We start from the raw sequence: 19312 nt of genomic DNA, 5'->3' as shown, positions 1-19312 counted from the left end.
TGTAACTTTTAGTACTATTTATTCATAATTAAATGAATCTTTTTAACCCAGTGTGTACATGAACTTTACATAAACAAAACATATTTATAATTATAACTGAAACCACTGTCTCTCCATCTGGGACAGTTACATCTCCAAAACAGGAACCTGCCTGGCAGCACCCTTGCTGTGGCACTATACAACTAAAACAAACAAACTAAATGAAACCGCGGTGTGAGAATGTAGTCATCCTCAGTAGGCTACATTGAAAAAGCATTAAGTGGCTTGGAGTCCCTAACCTTTATGCTTTCTCACTCTGTGTGAAAACAACGCAGGTAGTCTGTAAGTCTCTAAGATGGCAAATATTCAGCTTTCCGCAAAACCTCACATGTGCCCTTCCTTTGCGCCCTTTCCTAATCAAACTCCACCCATGCAGATTATTCCATGAATGGAAAGAGCCCGCGTCTCCCATGCCAAAAAAGACTGCCTCTGGATACATGTTTCCATGACACTACAAGAGGTGGGGCAAAGGCCTAGCCCGTTGAGAACAGTATGTGGAAACTCTTACTCGTGTAGAGGACAGGGCAAAGTATTGTTTTCACAGGTATACTTGTGAACCCCTGTGTAACAGGAAATGAGGTCATTTGGATACAACAATCATTTAATGAGGTTGTGTACCGAAAGCTGAACTACAATAAACAGCACATCCCCTGCTTCCGCTGAGAATGGCTTTCGATGCTACCGTTACACTAGCAAGAGAAAAAGAAAAACGGCTGTAAAAATACGGCATTAATTAGGATGAGGAGTGACCTGTCTGAACTGTCTGTGTCCAGCAAGCCTGGTCTTTTACATGATTCACTTAATTGTCTATCAGGGAATAAGGGCACACAGAGAGGAAGTTCCCATATTTACAAAAACGCATCTCTCTCATTCCCATCGCTTCGGTAATACTGTATTACTAATACAGACTTCCACCCCCACACTTGAGTTCTCAAGTCCCTCTTGACCACGTTGGCCTGAGGTGACCGGGGTCACACAGTGACAGAGAAGATGTTTTTTTAGCCAAACCCTGGCCTCTATACTTGGTAAACTTGATCGTGGCCTGATCTGTTGCCTACTTGGTCCGATCTTTGTTTCCCTCTACACCAAATCTAGTCGCTGAAAATAGCCAATCTACAAGCTCACAACGTCAATGTGACGTTGTGAGCTTGTATAGTATCTGCATCTGACAGTGTGTCAGATGCAGGCCCCAGGAAATCTAAATATTGATTTCAGTTAGGCTTGCTTCTTGTAAATAAGCAGCATTTTTATGTATTCTTTTTCCTAATGCGTTTTGCTTCATGTTGTGACTTGGAAACAGTGAATAGAAACGTTAAGGGAAAAAAGGTTAAATGAGATTGTATGTAATAATATTATTGTTGATCACTTAGTGCTTGTAAATATATGGGTGGGGTTCTTGAAGTGAATGTAATCACTGTTTTCTTTCACCCCACATCTGCACACAAGCTGAGGAAGACTCTGGAGGGCTGAAACATTTGTGTGTTTAGTTGGCTGTTGCGAAATAAATGATAAATCAGAGTGAGTGGTGCTCCCCAATATCAATATTTAAGACACTATCAGTAGGATTGGGCGATATGGACAAAATCAAATATCACAATTTAATTAAAAATGTCAAACACAAAGAAAATAGCAGATCTACAAACTCACATCATATTGATATATGACATGTTTTCAGCTTGTGGATTAGTAATTTGTGCTATTTTTTAGTATAAAAAATGTCTCAAGTGATTGAAATCAGAAAAAGACAACACTGGACACGATATATATATTGATATCCAAAATCCCAGATGATATCTGATAGTGTCAGATGATCTGTCTGTCAAAGGATGTCAGGATTGGGTAGAGAGCAAGTATGACTAAATGCATTGGACAGTGGAGAGGACCACACAAAGTACCTGTGGGAGGCATCTGGTTTCATTATACCGTGACAACATATATTTTGCTGTATGAGATAATCCTCCAAAGTAAAGTTTTTCCCATGCAAGTGTCTTCACCACATCCTGAACATTCACACACACAAACACGCCAGTTGAGGTTTTCCGGATGATTCAGCAATCATAGGCAATAATCACTCAGTGATACAGAGACAGCATCGTGTACATCCTGGGATGTGCTTCGCTTCTATGGGTTATCTCGTCCCAAAATGGCAGCCTGCCAAACTAGAGACGAGGGTATGAAACGATTCATGGAAGCCTAGGTAACTCCCTTCTTACTTCACACTCTACTATACATCCCAAAAGAATGTACAGAGGGGAAGTTGTTCCACAGATGATGACACCATGCAATACAAGGAACATGATTTATGTTTGTACTAGGTTACAAGAGTCTGTCAAAGAAGGCCAGGGTGGGAGTCGCTTCAAGAACATTCTTGGTGCACACAAAGTAATGCAATATTTCAATGGCATTATTGTAATGACATAATGCGCCCACTTTAGGGAGATGATCTCACTGCCCATCCATCATTACCAGATCTGAACCATGCCATCACTGGTCACATTAACATCATCTGCAATGATTCTCTATGATGTGTTGTTGGAGTTTAGAGAAGGGGATCATGAGGATATACCAGAGCAAAAAGACGGCAGTTGGATGCCAAAATCCAACATAGCTTTGTGCCAAATCAAATACAGTCAGTCTCAAGAGACTTCTCCCTTGTGTTTATATAAATCAAATGCATCATGAAAGACAAAAGGGCTTAGGCACAATATACTATAGAAGACTCTGACTTTGAATTTCCCCCAGATAGAACAAGAATGAAGTCACCCCCTTTGGCTTCTTGTGTAAGACAGAAAACATTCAGTTGAGGTTATCCCCTGGTGTCTGTAAAGAGACTATGTAAGCACATAGACATTCAAACTTCCGCCATAAGGAGAGCGGGGCACGCAGCCAAATGCTTTGGTAATGGCATGGTTTTTATTAACAGACCTGACAGGAAACATAGAACAGTAAAAAGTAACAACATGTATGATTAAAAATAATAATGATTATTATTATAATTATGAAAACACACAGTTAACATGACAACAATGTGATTTCCACCCATCCATCTTCCACATTTTGGTGTGTGTCTCTAAGTCGTTGTTTGGGACACTTGTATGACAAAGATGTCCTCTGAGGGCTGAAGGCAAAGCAACATACTCCATGTTTCACACAGCTGTGGAGACACAGCTGGTTCTCTGGTTCTGCTGAGAGCAGCTTGGCAATGTTGTCATGCTTCGCCTTTGTCTTGTTCCCCTTTCATGCTTATTCTGGCAGTGCCATCGCTGTGCTGGGGTTGATGATGACAGAATTGAAAGCCTCTGGTTTTGGCCCCCATTGTGGCTGCGTTCAAGTTTCTCCCTCGTCACAATAGTCAGCTGTCACAGTTGTATTATGAAAATTAATTTTGGTTGCATGCACACATGCTCACACGCACAAAACACACCCCTTGTGTGTTGAGTCCTGAAACATGATGTAGATGGTCCAAAGGGAAAGAGCTGAGATGGGAAGGAGATAATCAGTGGTTTTATGCTACCGGATAGCAGGAAATTGTCACATACTGGAGTGGTGAGAACCCAAAAGCAGGACAGCCAGGCAGGTAGTGTTCAAAAACCATAACGGTTGGGTGTTTTAATACAAGTGAACAGAACAGACATCACAAACAAACTGACATGATGTGACACCAAACAATTACAAAGACTGATTGGGGAACAAGACTAATATACACATGAGGGGTGATTATAAATGAGATACAGCTGGGGAAGACAAGAACATAGAACTATGAAAACTAGAACATGAACATAGCATAGAAATTATAATAATCTCTTGTACAACATAGCATATGCCACACTGAAATGATCAGCACTACTATGTCAGACATCCGTGACAGGGAATGCATCAGAAAATTGATTTGGTGGTTTACAGCACTAGAACAAGCTACTGCATCAGATCTTCAGAATATTGAGCTGAAGTATTCATGGAATGATTATGTTTTTGTACTTTTTTTTAAGCTGAAGTTGGTTTCAGATTGAAATATTACTAATCATAATAAATAAATGCAAATCCTGAATGTGTAGGTATACAAAATAATAATAATAATAATAATAATACAAATAGAATAATAACTATATATACACATATACATATATATTCAGTGCTGTATACAGTATAACCCATTCTGACGGATAAGTACCTTGGCACACCACTGGTGTCGGACATGAGCCAAACAACTCTGGTTTATCATAGATTAATGACATAATCCTCAGACAGCATTGAGCCTAATATTTCACATGAGGGTGTTGCTCGCCAAAAATGACAGATTCTCTGAGATTTGTCAGTATTTTTTGTATTTATTAGGTTCAACTGACGCAGGTCGCCATCTCTACTACAGTACATGCTGAATTGCCCTTCCTTCATCCTGGTCTCTGGGATACATTTGGGTCTGCCCAGCTTTGAGTTGCAGGGTCTGGATTTCCTTCTAGCTCTCAGTTCATTAAACATGTGAAGACCAGAGCAGACCAGGGGAAAATACCATGGTCCAGTTTTTATGAATAGTGCCATTTAAGGGGATTGTGCTCAGCAAAACTCTAATGATGGCATGGCACTGACTAGACCGAGACAGGCACAGAGAGAGAGAGAGAGAGAGAGAGAGAGAGAGAGAGAGAGAGAGAGAGAGAGAGAGAGAGAGAGAGAGAGAGAGAACATTTTCTTTCCTCATAGACTGGTAGACTACTAGAGTGGTGTGGTGGTGGCATTGATCCATTCTGTTCTGGACATCACTTCAGGCCTTACTGATGCCCAAACACCCTCTAATGCTCTGTCCAGTGACGGAGAGAACCCAACATAATGACACAGTTTGTAAATACCTTAGAACAAGGGTTCCCAACCTCTGGTTCAGGGCCCACTTGAAAATCTTGAATGTGTTCATGACCCCACAGATGGATGGGTAGCATGCATTTTCAGAGCATGTTTATTTTAATGATCAATCAGTTGATTGTGTTTTTCAAGGTTTTAAAGAAAAATTGCTGTGACATTTGTTTTTACATATTTGTTCTTTATGTTAATGTTATATAATCAATCAAATCTTTGTGTATGCCAATTATTTAGGGGCCCACTTGCAATATCCTCACCCCACCAGTGGCCTCAGACCCATAGATTGGGAATCGCTGCCTAGAGGTTGACTGGCATCGTTGGTGTATGGGATATAGCATCATGACTATCACGTAGGAAAAATAGTCAAAATAGCACATCTATAAGCTTACAATGTGTCGCAATGCAACGCGTTGTGAGGTTGTAAATGTGTTATATTTTCACAATTTTGGAGGGCACCTTTGTAAAACGAAATGCTGTAAAATACAGGCCTTAAGTGGTTAATCAGACAAATCGATTTTGTCGATTACAAAAAAACTGTTTAAATGTTTTCATGTCGATTCGTTGATATATCCGAGATTTTAATAAATGATCAAATTCTTCAATTAACCGACATGAGCAATATTAAGTCGGTTATTGGTTCAAAATTTCAGTTTCAATATATTTTCGGTTATTTGCCTAGCCCTACTATCACGGGTTTACACACGTTCCCATGAGAACAATGTCTTTAAAAATTCTTTAAAGTTTTTCCACTGGCTCAGAGCTGCGCTCCATCATCATCGTCATCAGCAGCCTTCAGCTGAGCTCTTCCGGCCATTGGAAAAGCAAAACAATGAATGCATTGGCAGGAAAGGCTAAACACATGATGCATACATAGTTCTGGGAGACATGAACCGGTGCCACAATTGTTCCTGCCGTAATTCCTATCAGTGTGTGTGTGTGTGTGTGTGTGTGTGTGTGTGTGTGTGTGTGTGTGTGTGTGTGTGTGTGTGTGCGTGTGCGTGTGCGTGTGTCTGTGTGTGTCTTTGTGGGTGCGTGGTGCCTAATGTATTTTTTCACTGCCTTGGTTAATGGCATGTTGGCAGACTTGGACCACGCACGCACGCACAGACACACACGCACGCACGCACGCACGCACGCACGCACGCACGCACACGCACGCACACACACACACACACACACACACACACACACTCTGCCTGGCATAAATAGATTGAAGTTTAGACGGGCCAGGACAAGAATAAAATCACATGTGAAAGCAAAGAGACAATAGCTATATTTGGAAAAAGTCTTTGACTTTGATGTTTGTACTTGGTGCCAGTGTTGTACTGCAATGTTCTCTTGTCTGACATACTGAAGTGAAGTGAATAGTGTGTCTGCATTCTGACCCTGGAGAAGAGACCTGTGACCTGACCTCTGTCCACCGAGTGAGTTATTTGTGTGGTTGGGAACTTACGTAACAGAATGGATAAATTGTGGTAAATTATAATTACTAATCTGGTCATTACAAAAGGGCTACACGCAAATATATTTAGAAAAAAAGCATCATAACTAAAATCAACTACTAAGCGTCTAATAGTCCCATTGCCATCCTTATAGCCCCGGCCCGCACTATCACTAGTGGGGCTATTTTCATTTTCACTGTATAATACACTATTGTAAATGACAGTAAAATATTTAAAGTGAAATAAAATAAAGTACCATAGTAAAAAAACACACTCAGCAGGCTTCAAGCTTATGAGATATCTTATGTGCATACTGTGACATTTTGGCCTGAGGGTGGCCCTTGAAGAAAGGTCACTCAAATGCTTAGGGTTCACCATGAATGTGCTCAGTAAGTTTCAGTCCACCCATTAGATTTTTAGATATCTTGTGCAAGTGGAAGATTTGGTTCTTTTGGATATTTCCCTGCTCTGGTTCTATCAAATTTTTATATCTGGCAAAGTTCAGGGAAAACTAGAGCGTGCAATAAAGTCTTCAAGGTTAAGTTACCACTTTACATAGTTATCTAATTAGATAACTTTCCTTAGGCAGTGTTAGTTTTGAGACTTGGTTTAAAATCAAAACATGACTTTCTTCAATGATGTTACATTGAACAAGCAAACACACAACTTGAGTTGAGTGCTCCTGTAATGTTTTTGTACTAGGACTAGTTTTTATAAACTATCCTCATTTGAACATTTTAGTTAGAAAGTGATCTAAAGATTTAGCTACATTACTTTAATTAATTAATTCAAAAAATATCAGTAATCAGTAGCCTAATCTCTTAACGCATTACATTTCAAAGCCTGTTTATTAGCAATGGCCCCCCTCAGAAGAAGCTGCTTCCTGTCCAGTGGTGAAAAAGTACTCAGATGTTTTACTTAAGTAAAAGTATCAATGCTGCAATGTAGAAGTACTCCGTTACAAGTAAAAGTCTGGAATTCAAAATTTACTTGAGTAAAAGTACAAAAGTATTGGTATCAAAATGTACTTAAAGTACCAAAAGTAAAAGTACTGAAATGTTTGAAAATAGCAGATCTACAAGCTCACAACGCGTCGCGATGCGACGCCTTGTGAGCTTGTAGATCGGCAATTTTCAAATAGCCTAGGTATAAAATAGGACTAAAGTGGTTAATGTTTGTTTTATAATGTAATCATGTATCTGCAGTAACTAGTAACTAAAATGTTCAAATAATATTTAACAATATTTGCCTCTGAGATGTAGAGGAGTAGAAGTAAAAGTATTGTAAATTGGAAACACTCAAATAAAGTACAAATACCTCAAAATTGTACTTAAGTAAAGTACTTGAGTACATGTACTTAATTACTTTCCACCACTGCTTCTGTCCAGGAGCCATAAGGAATAGAGAAGAGACTGATGCTTAATTTAAACTCTGTCATACGACAGTGTCATGATGTGTTGCAAGCTCGTACATTGGCTATTTTTGTCGCATGACTCCGTCATGCGACAAAGTATAAATCAGCGGCACCGGATTGGAAAAGGAAGATGAAAGGGGGCGGTTGCAAATCTATTGTTATGCACACACCAATCTGCTTCTGCTTCACTGAGAGATCAGTGGAGCATGCTATGTATTTACCCTATTCTCCAGGATTGACCCCTTCTGTTACTCTTCCCTTGAAAAGACTAAACACACCCAATGTCCAGCGTGTTTTGTCTCCAACCTCAACATCCCAGATGTGAGTCCCAGAGTAAAAGCCTTCAGAACCCAGGGCAAACTTAGTCAAACCTCTCAGCATTGTCTGCTGGCTGCTGTCTTAATTCTCCACATCTCACACTCCACATCTCACACTCTACATCTCAGACACGATGCATTCAGAATCGTAGGAGTGTAGGAGACAGTATTCTTCATCTTGTCCCAGATTCTGAATCTGGTGGCCAGACCAGGTGGCCAGACCGCCAATATTCTCCTTTGTCAATGGACTATTCGGCTGCTCTTCATCCCAGTGGTGCTGGCCTCATCTTCTCCCTTTAGAAACTGATGAAGCTTCTTAAACTGCCTCTCAGTGTGCCCGGTCTGGACCTTAACGTGTTCTGCTGTTTGGTCACATTTTGTTTCAAATGAATTAAATGCCTGTCTCCTCTAAAGGCTTCAGTGATTTCTGGACATCAATTTCTTTATCCAGTGTAGCTTCATCAATGGGTCTGAAACTGTGGTTTGTGTGTTTTTCTGAATGAAGACCCACACTGACTGTTGACATTCCAGACAGAAGAGTTTGAGTTCCTCAGAAAACCTCAGACCCTGTTGAGGTTTTCTGACGTTTTGAAGCTCTATATGTCAGTCATGTATGCAGGTCTAGTTCTAGGTTCTTCAGAGACAGATTACAGTGTGGATGATGCACTGAACGTTTCACCAACAGGAAATGTCTTTATTTGCTTCTCTCCATCATCTCCTGCATATAGGATTTACAGAAGCTGTAGCTTCATGATAGGACAATAAGATGTCACAACACTCACACAATTAAAATCCTGAAAGAGCCTAATTGGAAGCTGTTTTTGTCTCTGAATCATGCTACAAACACTCTGCTCATCAAGATGAGAATTGGCCAGTCAGTCGTGGTAACACTACCTCCTCTAGAATGTTCCCTGAAAGTGGTATTTCACTTTGAATCCTGGTTCTTGTACAAATCCCATTCATCTGTCAGAGTCAGCAGCAGGTTCAAGTCGCCTGCGTTGGTATTCCTGGCTGTGGAGAGACAATCTGTCCTCCCTCACTGGAAGACGTGTGTTTGGTCTGAAGGTGAATCTTTTATTGTCTCTAGACGAGTCTGGCAGGGGGTGGTGTTTGACAGGCTGAGCCAAAGCACTGGTCAGTACATTTCAGGTGTGGTCAAGTTTAGCATAGGCTACTGAAACTGCAATTATCATATGCATGGATAAAACAGTAGTAAGCACATGGCCAGTAGTACCAGCATGTATGCACCTTTCAGGTGACTATTGATTGTTGATTATTAGTTTAGCATCAGGCAAAGAAAATAAAAAGTGTCACTGCCCACTTCAGACCTCAGCACTTCCAGGGACAAGAGCAAAATGTGATGACTTCACCACCCAGTTGTTATACCTACAGTAAAGTGAGAGGCACCATGAAACTTGCCTAAGGTATAGGGCAATGCTATTTGATTAGCTCTATAGGACTGGGAGTTTTGGTGTACTGTTCAGAACATCAGATGGAAAATAATGTTCTTTTCTCAGCATGTTTAGTAGGGTAGCTAAATACCTTTTAATAAATAATAAACAAATGAGGCATAACTATGTGGTCTGTTGGAGTGGGCTATATTAATATCTCAGTAATATGAAGGCCCTTTGGATGGGACTAAAGGCTTCACAAACCCCCTCTTGTTAAGCCCCACTTTATGTGGACAATCTGCTTCTTTCATGGACAATTTAATCCTGAATTGAAACTGAACAGACTCCAGGCCAAACTCAGTTGTATATACACACAGATAGAGGACAAGTTGTTAACCTCGCGACTTATTCTCATGGCGGAGTTGTAGGTAACAATTATGCAAACAGGCAGCTGAATTGAGCCTAAGGTGCACCAGGCGAATCTATACTGCCATCTAGTGGTCAAACCATTTTTCAACCAGACATACATTATGATTCACTGTCATGACTCAGTGTCTCAGTTAGACAACAAAGGCTTTTCATTCTGTTATTTTTCCTCAAGTGTCAGTGTTCAGCTAAATACGAACCTGAAAGATCTCTCTACCACTATAATGCAGCAATACAGTATAACCAACACATTTGTTTCACAAAATGGGAGCTGCTTAAGTGCTATGTATAAATATTGTTGTACACATATATATATATATATACATATATATATATATATATATATATATATATATATATATATATATATATATATATATATATATATATGTGTGTGTATATATATATATATATGTATATATATATATATATATGTATATATATATATATACACATATATATATATATATATATATATATATATATATATATATATATATATATATATATATATATACACACACACACTGTGTGTGTGTGTGTGTGTGTGTGTGTGTGTGTGTGTGTGTGTGTGTGTGTGTGTGTGTGTGTGTGTGTGTGTGTGTGTGTGTGTGTGTGAGTGTGTGTGTGCATGTTGCTAAATACAACTTAAGGCCTTAAATCTTCGAAACTATAGTTTGTGACATACATATAATAGCCAACAACATAAATCTTTTTTTAAATGAGTATTTTATTTTTCATTTTTGTATTAAAAAAACAAAAAACCTTTCTGTCCACGTTAGGCATTGGTTAGCATGAGAGTAGTTCTCACAGCTTTTAGATTAAGTCTAAATTCATCAGTCTTTTAAACAATCATACACCGCTCTCACACACAGACAAACGCACAATCACGTAGTGTATTGGAGTTCATTTGATGCAGAGGTCCCAAACCTTTTTCTATTACTGGAAAACCAAGGACAAAGACCCAACAACAGGCATTTGTAATTACCATTACTTCAAGGATGGTACTTTGTCAAGGCATGTCAAACAAACGCCACAAATCCTCAGCCTCACAATAGTTCTAAGACACCATTGTCTTAAAAACTAGTCGATGAACAAATCATCAAATTAGGTTTGAAACCACTGCCTTGGTGCAACTCTTAAGCATGGTTACTATATTAAGACATTAAAAAGGCAAACAAAACAAAAAATACATCAAACATCTCATACACAGTACCACATCCTGTGCCAGGCAAACCGTTACCCAAAGCAACGGCCACACAAGCAGCTCAACAAAGGACTGATTTTGTGTAAGAAGTGTCGGCACACTTACATATTAATTAGACATAGCATAAAAAGACATTTAAAGACAAGAAATGTTATAGAATTGCATTTACATATTCAAATGACAAAACACTTCATTCCATAATCACCATTAATGATTTGCAGTGCAACAGCTTTCAAATTTCTGCCATAGGCTCTCAAATACATTTAATTCTTATATCAGCCATCAAGAAACAATTCTTTGAAATTAATTTCTCATGATGGCGAAAGAAGAAAAAAAAGGGCAAAATTGTAAATCTATAACAGCACCTTTCGGGAAATAAAATATCTATTCTTTACCGATGTATCGCCTACTGTCCTTGTCTCCCATCCATATGTGCTTTACATGCACCACACTCACACACACACACATTTACAGACAGACAGACACAAAAACACGCACGCACGCACGCACACACACACACACACACACACACACACACACACACACACACACACACACACACACACACACACACACACACACACACACACACACACACACACACACACACACACACACACACACACACACACACACACACACACACACACACACACACACACACACACACACCAAATACAAATGCAGATTGTTGTCATAGTTTGTTCCATAAATTAGTAACATCACATCATTTTGTATAACTAACAGCACAGGCTGTCATTTCTGTAGGCTCCTAAAATGCTATTTTCTTAATGTGAAATCTGACATGATTCAGAATAATCTCTTTCTTACAGTACAGGCCATTAAATGAGGTGAAGATACAAGGATCATGGGATGATCTATTCTGTCCTTTCAGCATAAAACAAACATAACGTATTGTCATTGAAAATACGCTAAGATTGACTATGTGTTGCTTGACAATCTCAATGCGAGCCAGAAAAAAGAAATCATGTTTTCATAAAAAAATAAAAAAGCCACAAGGTCTAAAGCATAATTTATACTCCATAGACGGTGTCGCTTGCCTAAAATAAATGATTTTAGAAAATATTTCACTTGAAAATCAGTTATTTTAGGCTACTGTGGAGTAAATTAGGCTTATGCTTGTTCAAACCAAAGGCAATGACAAAAGACACATATTGAAATAAGTGTAATATAAGCTTTGCAATAGTCACTATAATGGGTAAACTAGTTGTTTTGATAAATAAAAACACATTTGCGTGCAGCAGTCCAAGGTGAACCTAAAGCCTGATATAGGTTCATGCATCACGACGCGTTGTGAGCTTGTAGATCTGCAATTTTCGGTTTGAGACACCAGCGCACAACCAACCATCAGGCATAAGGAACAGCTACGGCCAATCCAAGTCTGCTGAGGCTAGCTGGTTCATCCTTTATGTCCTGTTTGAACACGCTGGAACCTCCATTCACAATGTGCGTACCCATAATATAAGCAGCTACCTTGGCTCTGGCTTGCCCGTTGCAAATGCATATACAGTACACGAAAAAACAAGTATTTCCAGGATTGCTAAGTCTATTCTCATAGGGGGATACTATCAGTGGCCTTAATTTGGCTTGAAAGACTGCAGTGTAATGTTGTAATATTACATGTTGCTGTAATGGAGAGTTAAACTGCATGTAGTGAACGACACAACAGCTTGTCACACACAGTGGTGTTGTAGTGTAGATATCTTATACATCACTGCACAGAAGGCTTATGTTAGAGCTCACACTGCCATTTTCTTTAGCACTGGGAATTAACAAAGCTCTACTTGCTGTACTTCTCAGTTACAAAGTGACTCCTACACACAAAGGCTCTTTCCCCCAATAAGGCCATGATTGCTGCTCCCATTCGAACAAGAGGGTTTCCTTGTGTAACTGCATCCATGTTACTTCTGGGGAGAGATCTGTGGGTGCTTTCAGAATTCCCCCTCCTTCACATACTTAATGCTCAAGCTCATTTTTACAAAAACTCAATGACTCACTACTCACTACTAAACGATTCCAGCCTGTAACACAACTCTCGACGATAGCAGTGACAAAATCATGAAACGTGAATTTTTATTCTTAGCTTAGACGAAGCTATTGTGCAAAACATCTGCGGAGGGGCTGGCGCTAAACCTCGGTAGGTAGTAGGTAGATGTCTCCCCCCGTGGCCAAGTAGGCATCCCCTTGGCACTGCTCCTCAGAGAGGCTGTGCTGAGGCGGGGGCCTCTCCTCCATTTCTTTCTCGCATCCGATTACAGTGAGCGAAGCATTTCCCAAGTCCTGCCTGCAGGTGATGTCTCCATGCTCGCCATCCCACCCGTCACCTTCCTGTCCCCTGTCCGCCACACGTGCCTTCTCACCACCATCTTCTTTCTCCTTCGCGTCTTCGTCCTTCTCCTCCCTGGGTAGAGACTCAAAGGGCCCTGACTCCATGGGGCCGACCTGGTAGTACAGCAGAGAGGTGGAGTCTTTGAGGAGTTCAGGGGGGCTCTCCTCCTGGTTGTTGGCAATGCAGAGCACTGTGGCTCCCGTGGGGAACGGCCCCTGCAGCAGAACCTGCTCCACCGCTTCCATCCCGTCCTGCTCAGGTAGCCCCACTCCCAAGGCTCCGGGCAGGAGACACAGTGCCCGCTGCCCCAGGTCGGCCTCCTCCCTCTGCCTCCTCTCCTGCTCCTCGGCGCTCTGCAGGTGCAACACGGCCGTCTCGTTCTCGCGCTCCAGGATGTCCTGCTCTGCCAGGAGTTCCTGAACCCCCGCCACAGCCTCCAGCTCAGAGTCCAGGCCGGCTGCCGGGGACACCTCAGGGGACGGGGGACATGTGGAAGATGGGGAAGAGATAAGGTCGGACTCAGTGTACTGTTCCCCGTTTGCCTGTCCCAGCAGCCTCCTCTCCTCTAGGTCCAGCTTCATGATGGTGTGCAGGTAGTGGGTTCGCACACGTAGAGGGTTGAATTCAATGCGGCCTGCAGAGTTGCCACAGCCATCCCTAGAACAGCCGCATGGGAAGGACATCCGATCCACCTGACCAAACAAGCAAATGTGAGGATACAGCTTGCATTTCAATTTTATTTACGGTAAGTAAAAAGAGTGTAAGAGCCTTTGGCCTTGAACCTACAACCTCAGCACACACCAGAGCCAGCATGTCAGCATTGTGTGTTATTTTATTCATTATCTCCGCCAGGTCGAAGGCAAAGGAGATGTTATGTTTTTGCCTGTTTGCTTGTTTGTCCATGGCTAATCTTGCAAACCACTGAACTGATCAGCGCCACATTTCTTGAGCACGCTGCCAGTAGGCAACTACCTCCAGTCCACACATATTTTTCTTTCACTATTTAGGCTTTATTAATTTTATAATGGTAGGAATGGCAGTGGGATCAGGCTGAAACCTTGTCCAAATATATAGTTATATAACAAGTAAGACGCGCGAACGCTGGAAGCGAACGCAGCTCCAAAATATTGTGTATTTAAGGACGTGTGTGTGTGTTTTGACTGTAGCTGCACTCTGGCGCACTCTGTGGCTGCACACAGGCAGTGCACGCACAGTATTGCACACAGAGACACACACACACACACACAAGCCGAGCAGAGTTTCATAGTATGCTCCACTTGGGCGGAGGCACGGCTTCGCCGCGCCTCCTTCCGCGTTCGCAATTATAGATACAACATAGATGACTGACATCATAGATTGGCCACACTTCCTAACAGAGATACAGTATACGCTCCACTGAGCACATGAACCTCTCTAATTATCAATACGATTGCATGCCAAAACAAGGATGTCAATGATGCTCATCAAGAACGTTTATTCTATGAAGAAAATATGTTCCTTTCCCTTTGTAGTTCATCCAGATCCTCGGTTGTAAGTGGTATAAGCCTTCATTCAACCTGGATATTTTTAGGTGATGGCTGGTTAGTCTTATGTTTATTGTCATCAAAATTTGTATTCAAAGCACACAGATGTGACAAAGTCATTATAGTTAATATTTGCACAGCAGCAAACTGATGCTGATTAACGTTATTTCTGACAGCTGGTGGCCACTGTTAGGTGAAGACGGAAGACCGTTGTCTTGTATTGTAGCATAATGTATAGTGGTAAAGAAAACATACAGAGATAAAAAAAAAGGAGCTGATACAGACGAGACGAGTGGGAGAAGAGCACAGACAGTGGATTAATAACGGCAAAGGAAGCAATTACATAATTAGGTGAAGTGAGGCAACATGATCCTAAAACCCTCCTCAGCAAGGCGACATTAATTGAACTGTGCTGAATCAATGGTTCTTTCTTTTCTACATGCACACACACGCAGACACAAAAAGTAACATTCTTTACCTGGCATTTGATGCCAGCCTGGCTGCAGCCACAGTGCCGAGGGTCACAGTAGAAGCGGCAGTCGCAGCCACACTCCTCTCGTGAGAGCCGGATGGCTCGGAGCTCCGCCTTCTCGCGGGCATCGATGCGCGCAATGCCAGAGGCTCGCAAGAGGGCGCGACGCCGCTTGGTGGGCAGGGGCTGGAGGAAAAAACAATCATCCACCTCCACCCCTTCCACGTCCAGGTCCTCGTCTGACACGTCGTCCAGTGTCAGCAGGTCTGCCTGGGCGCACTCCACTGTACCGTTGCGTGTCAGCTGTGTGATAGGTTGAAGAGAGCACATGGGAGAGTCAGACAGTGAAACGAGTTTTGAGCAGAAGTTATTACTGCATCTATATTATTGACACAGTAAAATCCGGACGGATTTTCAGAGGTAAATTAATGAACACTTAGGATTTTTCAGTGCAGATGCCATCCTCTGGAGTGAAACGAGTGACCGTATTATACGGTCACTTGTATACTATACCTTCATCTTGCGGGCATTGAGCTTCTCTTGCCGCAGGTGCTGACGCAGAGTGTGCCGGTGACTGGTCTCCTGCTCGCGGGCGAATTCGCCCAGCGTGTAGTGTCTGATGTAGGAGTGGTGGCGGGCCATGCCCAGGGAACTGCCCCCTTGGCTGGGCACACTGGTGAAGCCCTGCCGCCGGGGGAAGTAGTAAACGGTCACAACATCGAAACGCACCCGCTTCCCTCCAGGCGACAGCTTGTGCTGTCTGAGGATGGACGTCGCTGGACAAGGGCAAAACAGAGTGGGGAGAGATTAAAGGGTTGCCATCACCATGTAATGACTGAGTCATAAAAAGTAATGTTTTGGGAGACTCTATAAATGTGATAGCATCTGGTATAATGTGTCTCATGTAGGACACACTTCCGTTATTTTGAGATTATGAAAGTACACCTTGTAAGCTTTCAAATGATGTGCCATACATTTAAATCTGAAAATAGCTAAGAAGATATATTTATTTTAACATTAAGTCCACTCAAGAAGCTTAGAAAAAGTCATAACATGTCTGTAACATGTCTGTTATCTCTCAGCACTAACACAGAGCTTAGTTTAAGGACAAATTATGTATTATGTGTTCAGTGATCCTCTGACTCGCATTCATTGGCCGATTTAGTGCTTTTGGTGTGTGTGTGTGTGTGTGTGTGTGTGTGTGTGTGTGTGTGTGTGTGTGTGTGTGTGTGTGTGTGTGTGTGTGTGTGTGTGTGTGTGTGCGTGTGCTGTATTATTTTGACCCTTACGTGTGAAGGTAGTGCTGGAAGGGGGGTTGAGGCTATCGCAGCTGTCTGCACTATCACTGCTGGAGATGTCATCGTCGGAATCCTTGGGCGTCGAGAACGGAGAGCTGTTGTCCACCTCCTCATATCTTCGTTTGAGGCTGAGGGACGGACCTGCCTCCATGGAAGCTTGGTGTCTGAAGCAGAGGACAGCAGTGTGAGACACCCTGTGAGACAAAGTCTTTGGACACATGCCGGTGTTCTGCATATAAAATCGGGTGAAACTACTAGATAATGGGATGAGTACGGAGTCAAATAAATCAACATGGCTGACTTGTATTCACACATTTTGACATTCATAGTGCTGTTTTTTGTTTTTACAAACACAAACCATCCTATGCCTAATTTATGCTCCGTCGTATGACGTTGTCATAAAATAGCAGATCTATCCGTGACGTGCTGTGAGCTTGTAGATCTGTCATTGTCATTCGGCAAGCAACACCATCATCTGACGAAGTATAATTCGGGCTTAACATTTCTCATTGGTTTGCCCCCAAAGAATAGTGCAGGATGATTGCATTGGACTGTATCTAATAGGAAATGTCAATTCCATTGAAAAGGTGCCACCAGCTCTGGGCCCTCTCTTCTTTTCATCTGTATTCCTGCCTCATCACTGCCTTGCCTCAGTCTCTCCCCCGTCTCACATGAAATCCCCGCTCTGAAATCATCAAGTCTGGAAACGTCACCATGGCAACTAGGCAAGCAGGGTTTTCATATGAACAGCCTTGAACCAACTATAATCTCTGTAGTTTGGTATTTTGTTCTTATGTTGGCTCAAAACTGCACAGGGGACCTCAGTGGTCGAGTGTTTTGAAAGCAGAAGGCAAGTCTGACCAATTATATCAGTAAGCAGGGGTCAAACCAGGCCAGAATGGTGGTTTGGGCAATACAAGCTGTCTTCTTTCGTTGATTTGGATGTGACAGCCATGTTCTATTGTATATACTCTATAATATATTACTGCATAGGAGATTACCCAGACTAGAGCCCCAGTAATACAGTCAGTAGTACTTTCCTCACAGTGCTAGAAATGCTGGGCCAATATAGGAATATTGTGAGTAGCCTAATGCATTATGAGTTATGGAGCTGTAATCTGAATGGTATGAGGTTATCAACTAATCATAATAAACAAAGTAAAATCACAGTACAATACTCAGTGTTGATCATCTACTGATCTATTAATTTGTAGATCTGAGTGTACACGTGTAATCCTTGCGGGTGCATTTGGTTACATTTGTACACACAGATTAATACTAACACCCAGAAAACCAATTCATTGCGTGCAGTAATAAAGCTTTCAGGATGCTGCAACTGACAACAGTTGGGGGAGGTTGGGTTCTGCTTCCCTCCCCCTCCAGAACACCAGGTCATCCCATTTTCACAATGGCAAAGTGCCCAGCTAATGAAACACTAAACCTTCTTAGTTCTTACCTGAGGCAGATCTAGGAACCCTGATTCCAACCGACTCGCTGCTCGTTGTTTCCCGACGCGAGCTGCACATGAAGCTTGGAACGCCCTGTTGGTTTTAGATGCTTCTTTCTGCCAAAACGTCCACCCTAAACCGTGCAACGTTACCTACTGTAGCCTACTGTACAACAGCGGACCAATGGTGACCCAAAGTGACTTGAATCAAAGCTTGTGTGATTGTCAGTTTGCAACACTATCGCAGAGCTGACCAGGCTACTTAGGCTTCCTGCTCATTGTTCTACTCACTAACAGATTTAGAAAAGCAAGAAAAGGTAGAGATCATTAGTGCAAGTTCTATTTAAACACTGCATGCCTATCTATCTATTTAAACCAAAGGGCAGACGGAGGAACAGAGGGACGTCAAACAGGTTAGTTGCAGTTTATTGCTGAAATTAGGCTTCCGATGCGAATCTCAGAGCTGCCCGAATGTCTTATCTTCCTGGTCGGAATCTTTAAAATGGTTTGCAATGGAGAATCCGCTGATATCTGTGCTCGTTTATCCTTTTTTTTCACAGGGGCGGCTTCTGGTCAGCTCGATTTAGCAAGCCGTTCGTCGAGTGTGAAATTGGGTTATGCGCCTATGATTTTAGTGTCCAAAATGTTGCGAATTGTCCGGCAAAATGACGTCCCTCTCCCCCTCGCCCCTGCCCCGGTTTGTTACAATGTAACAATGGAGTAAGGAATTCTGCTCTGAAGCCATATATACTTATTGTGACATCACGAGCGTGCCCTGCGCCACGTAGGCTGGGAAATGTAGTCCTACTGGGTTCTTTGTCCATGCTGCGGTCGCAAAGATGTCAGAATCGAGAGCACTGGTTCAAAGTTAACAACCACACGTCGACAAAAGCAGAGCTATTTATGATTAAAATACTAGTCCTTATCTCTAATGAGAACATCACCCTTTGTAAAAACAAAAAAACAAAAGACCATTTCCATAGCAACAAAATGGCTATCCATATCTACAACTGTAACCTACATCTAACCACCCCTAAACTAAGAACAGCAGTCGTCAGATATCAATAATGTAATTTGTCCCCACGTCTTTGACTTAACTTAGATGTCCTAGAATAGACCGTTCTAAATTAAGACC

At 41.9% G+C, this 19312-nt stretch overlaps 1 protein-coding gene across 2 annotated transcripts in view; it reads right to left on the bottom strand.

Moving 5' to 3' along the window:
- Nucleotides 1-18869, bottom strand: part of csrnp2 (cysteine-serine-rich nuclear protein 2) — a 352543-nt gene extending 333674 nt beyond the window's left edge. The window contains exons 1-5 of one of the 2 annotated variants that reach the window (XR_014601566.1): nt 18187-18869; nt 16722-16894; nt 15946-16208; nt 15439-15735; nt 11758-14129 (exon numbers count right to left, since the gene is read on the bottom strand). Coding sequence is in view for 1 of the 2 variants with exons in the window: in XM_084068104.1 (XP_083924230.1) it covers nt 13236-14129; nt 15439-15735; nt 15946-16208; nt 16722-16881 (1614 nt within the window). In the remaining variant the exon portion in view is untranslated. Of the gene's footprint in view, nt 1-10600; nt 14130-15438; nt 15736-15945; nt 16209-16721; nt 16895-18186 lie in introns of those variants that run through there. The other variant, XM_084068104.1, reaches the window with a different exon arrangement.
- Between the last annotated feature and the right edge of the window lie 443 nt (nt 18870-19312).

This window comes from Gymnoscopelus microlampas (genome assembly GCF_963454915.1).
Source record: "Gymnoscopelus microlampas genome assembly, chromosome: 10".
Taxonomy (NCBI): Eukaryota; Metazoa; Chordata; class Actinopteri; order Myctophiformes; family Myctophidae; genus Gymnoscopelus; species Gymnoscopelus microlampas.
Note: the sequence above shows the minus strand (reverse complement) of the source record. Positions and strands in the feature narration are given on the sequence as shown.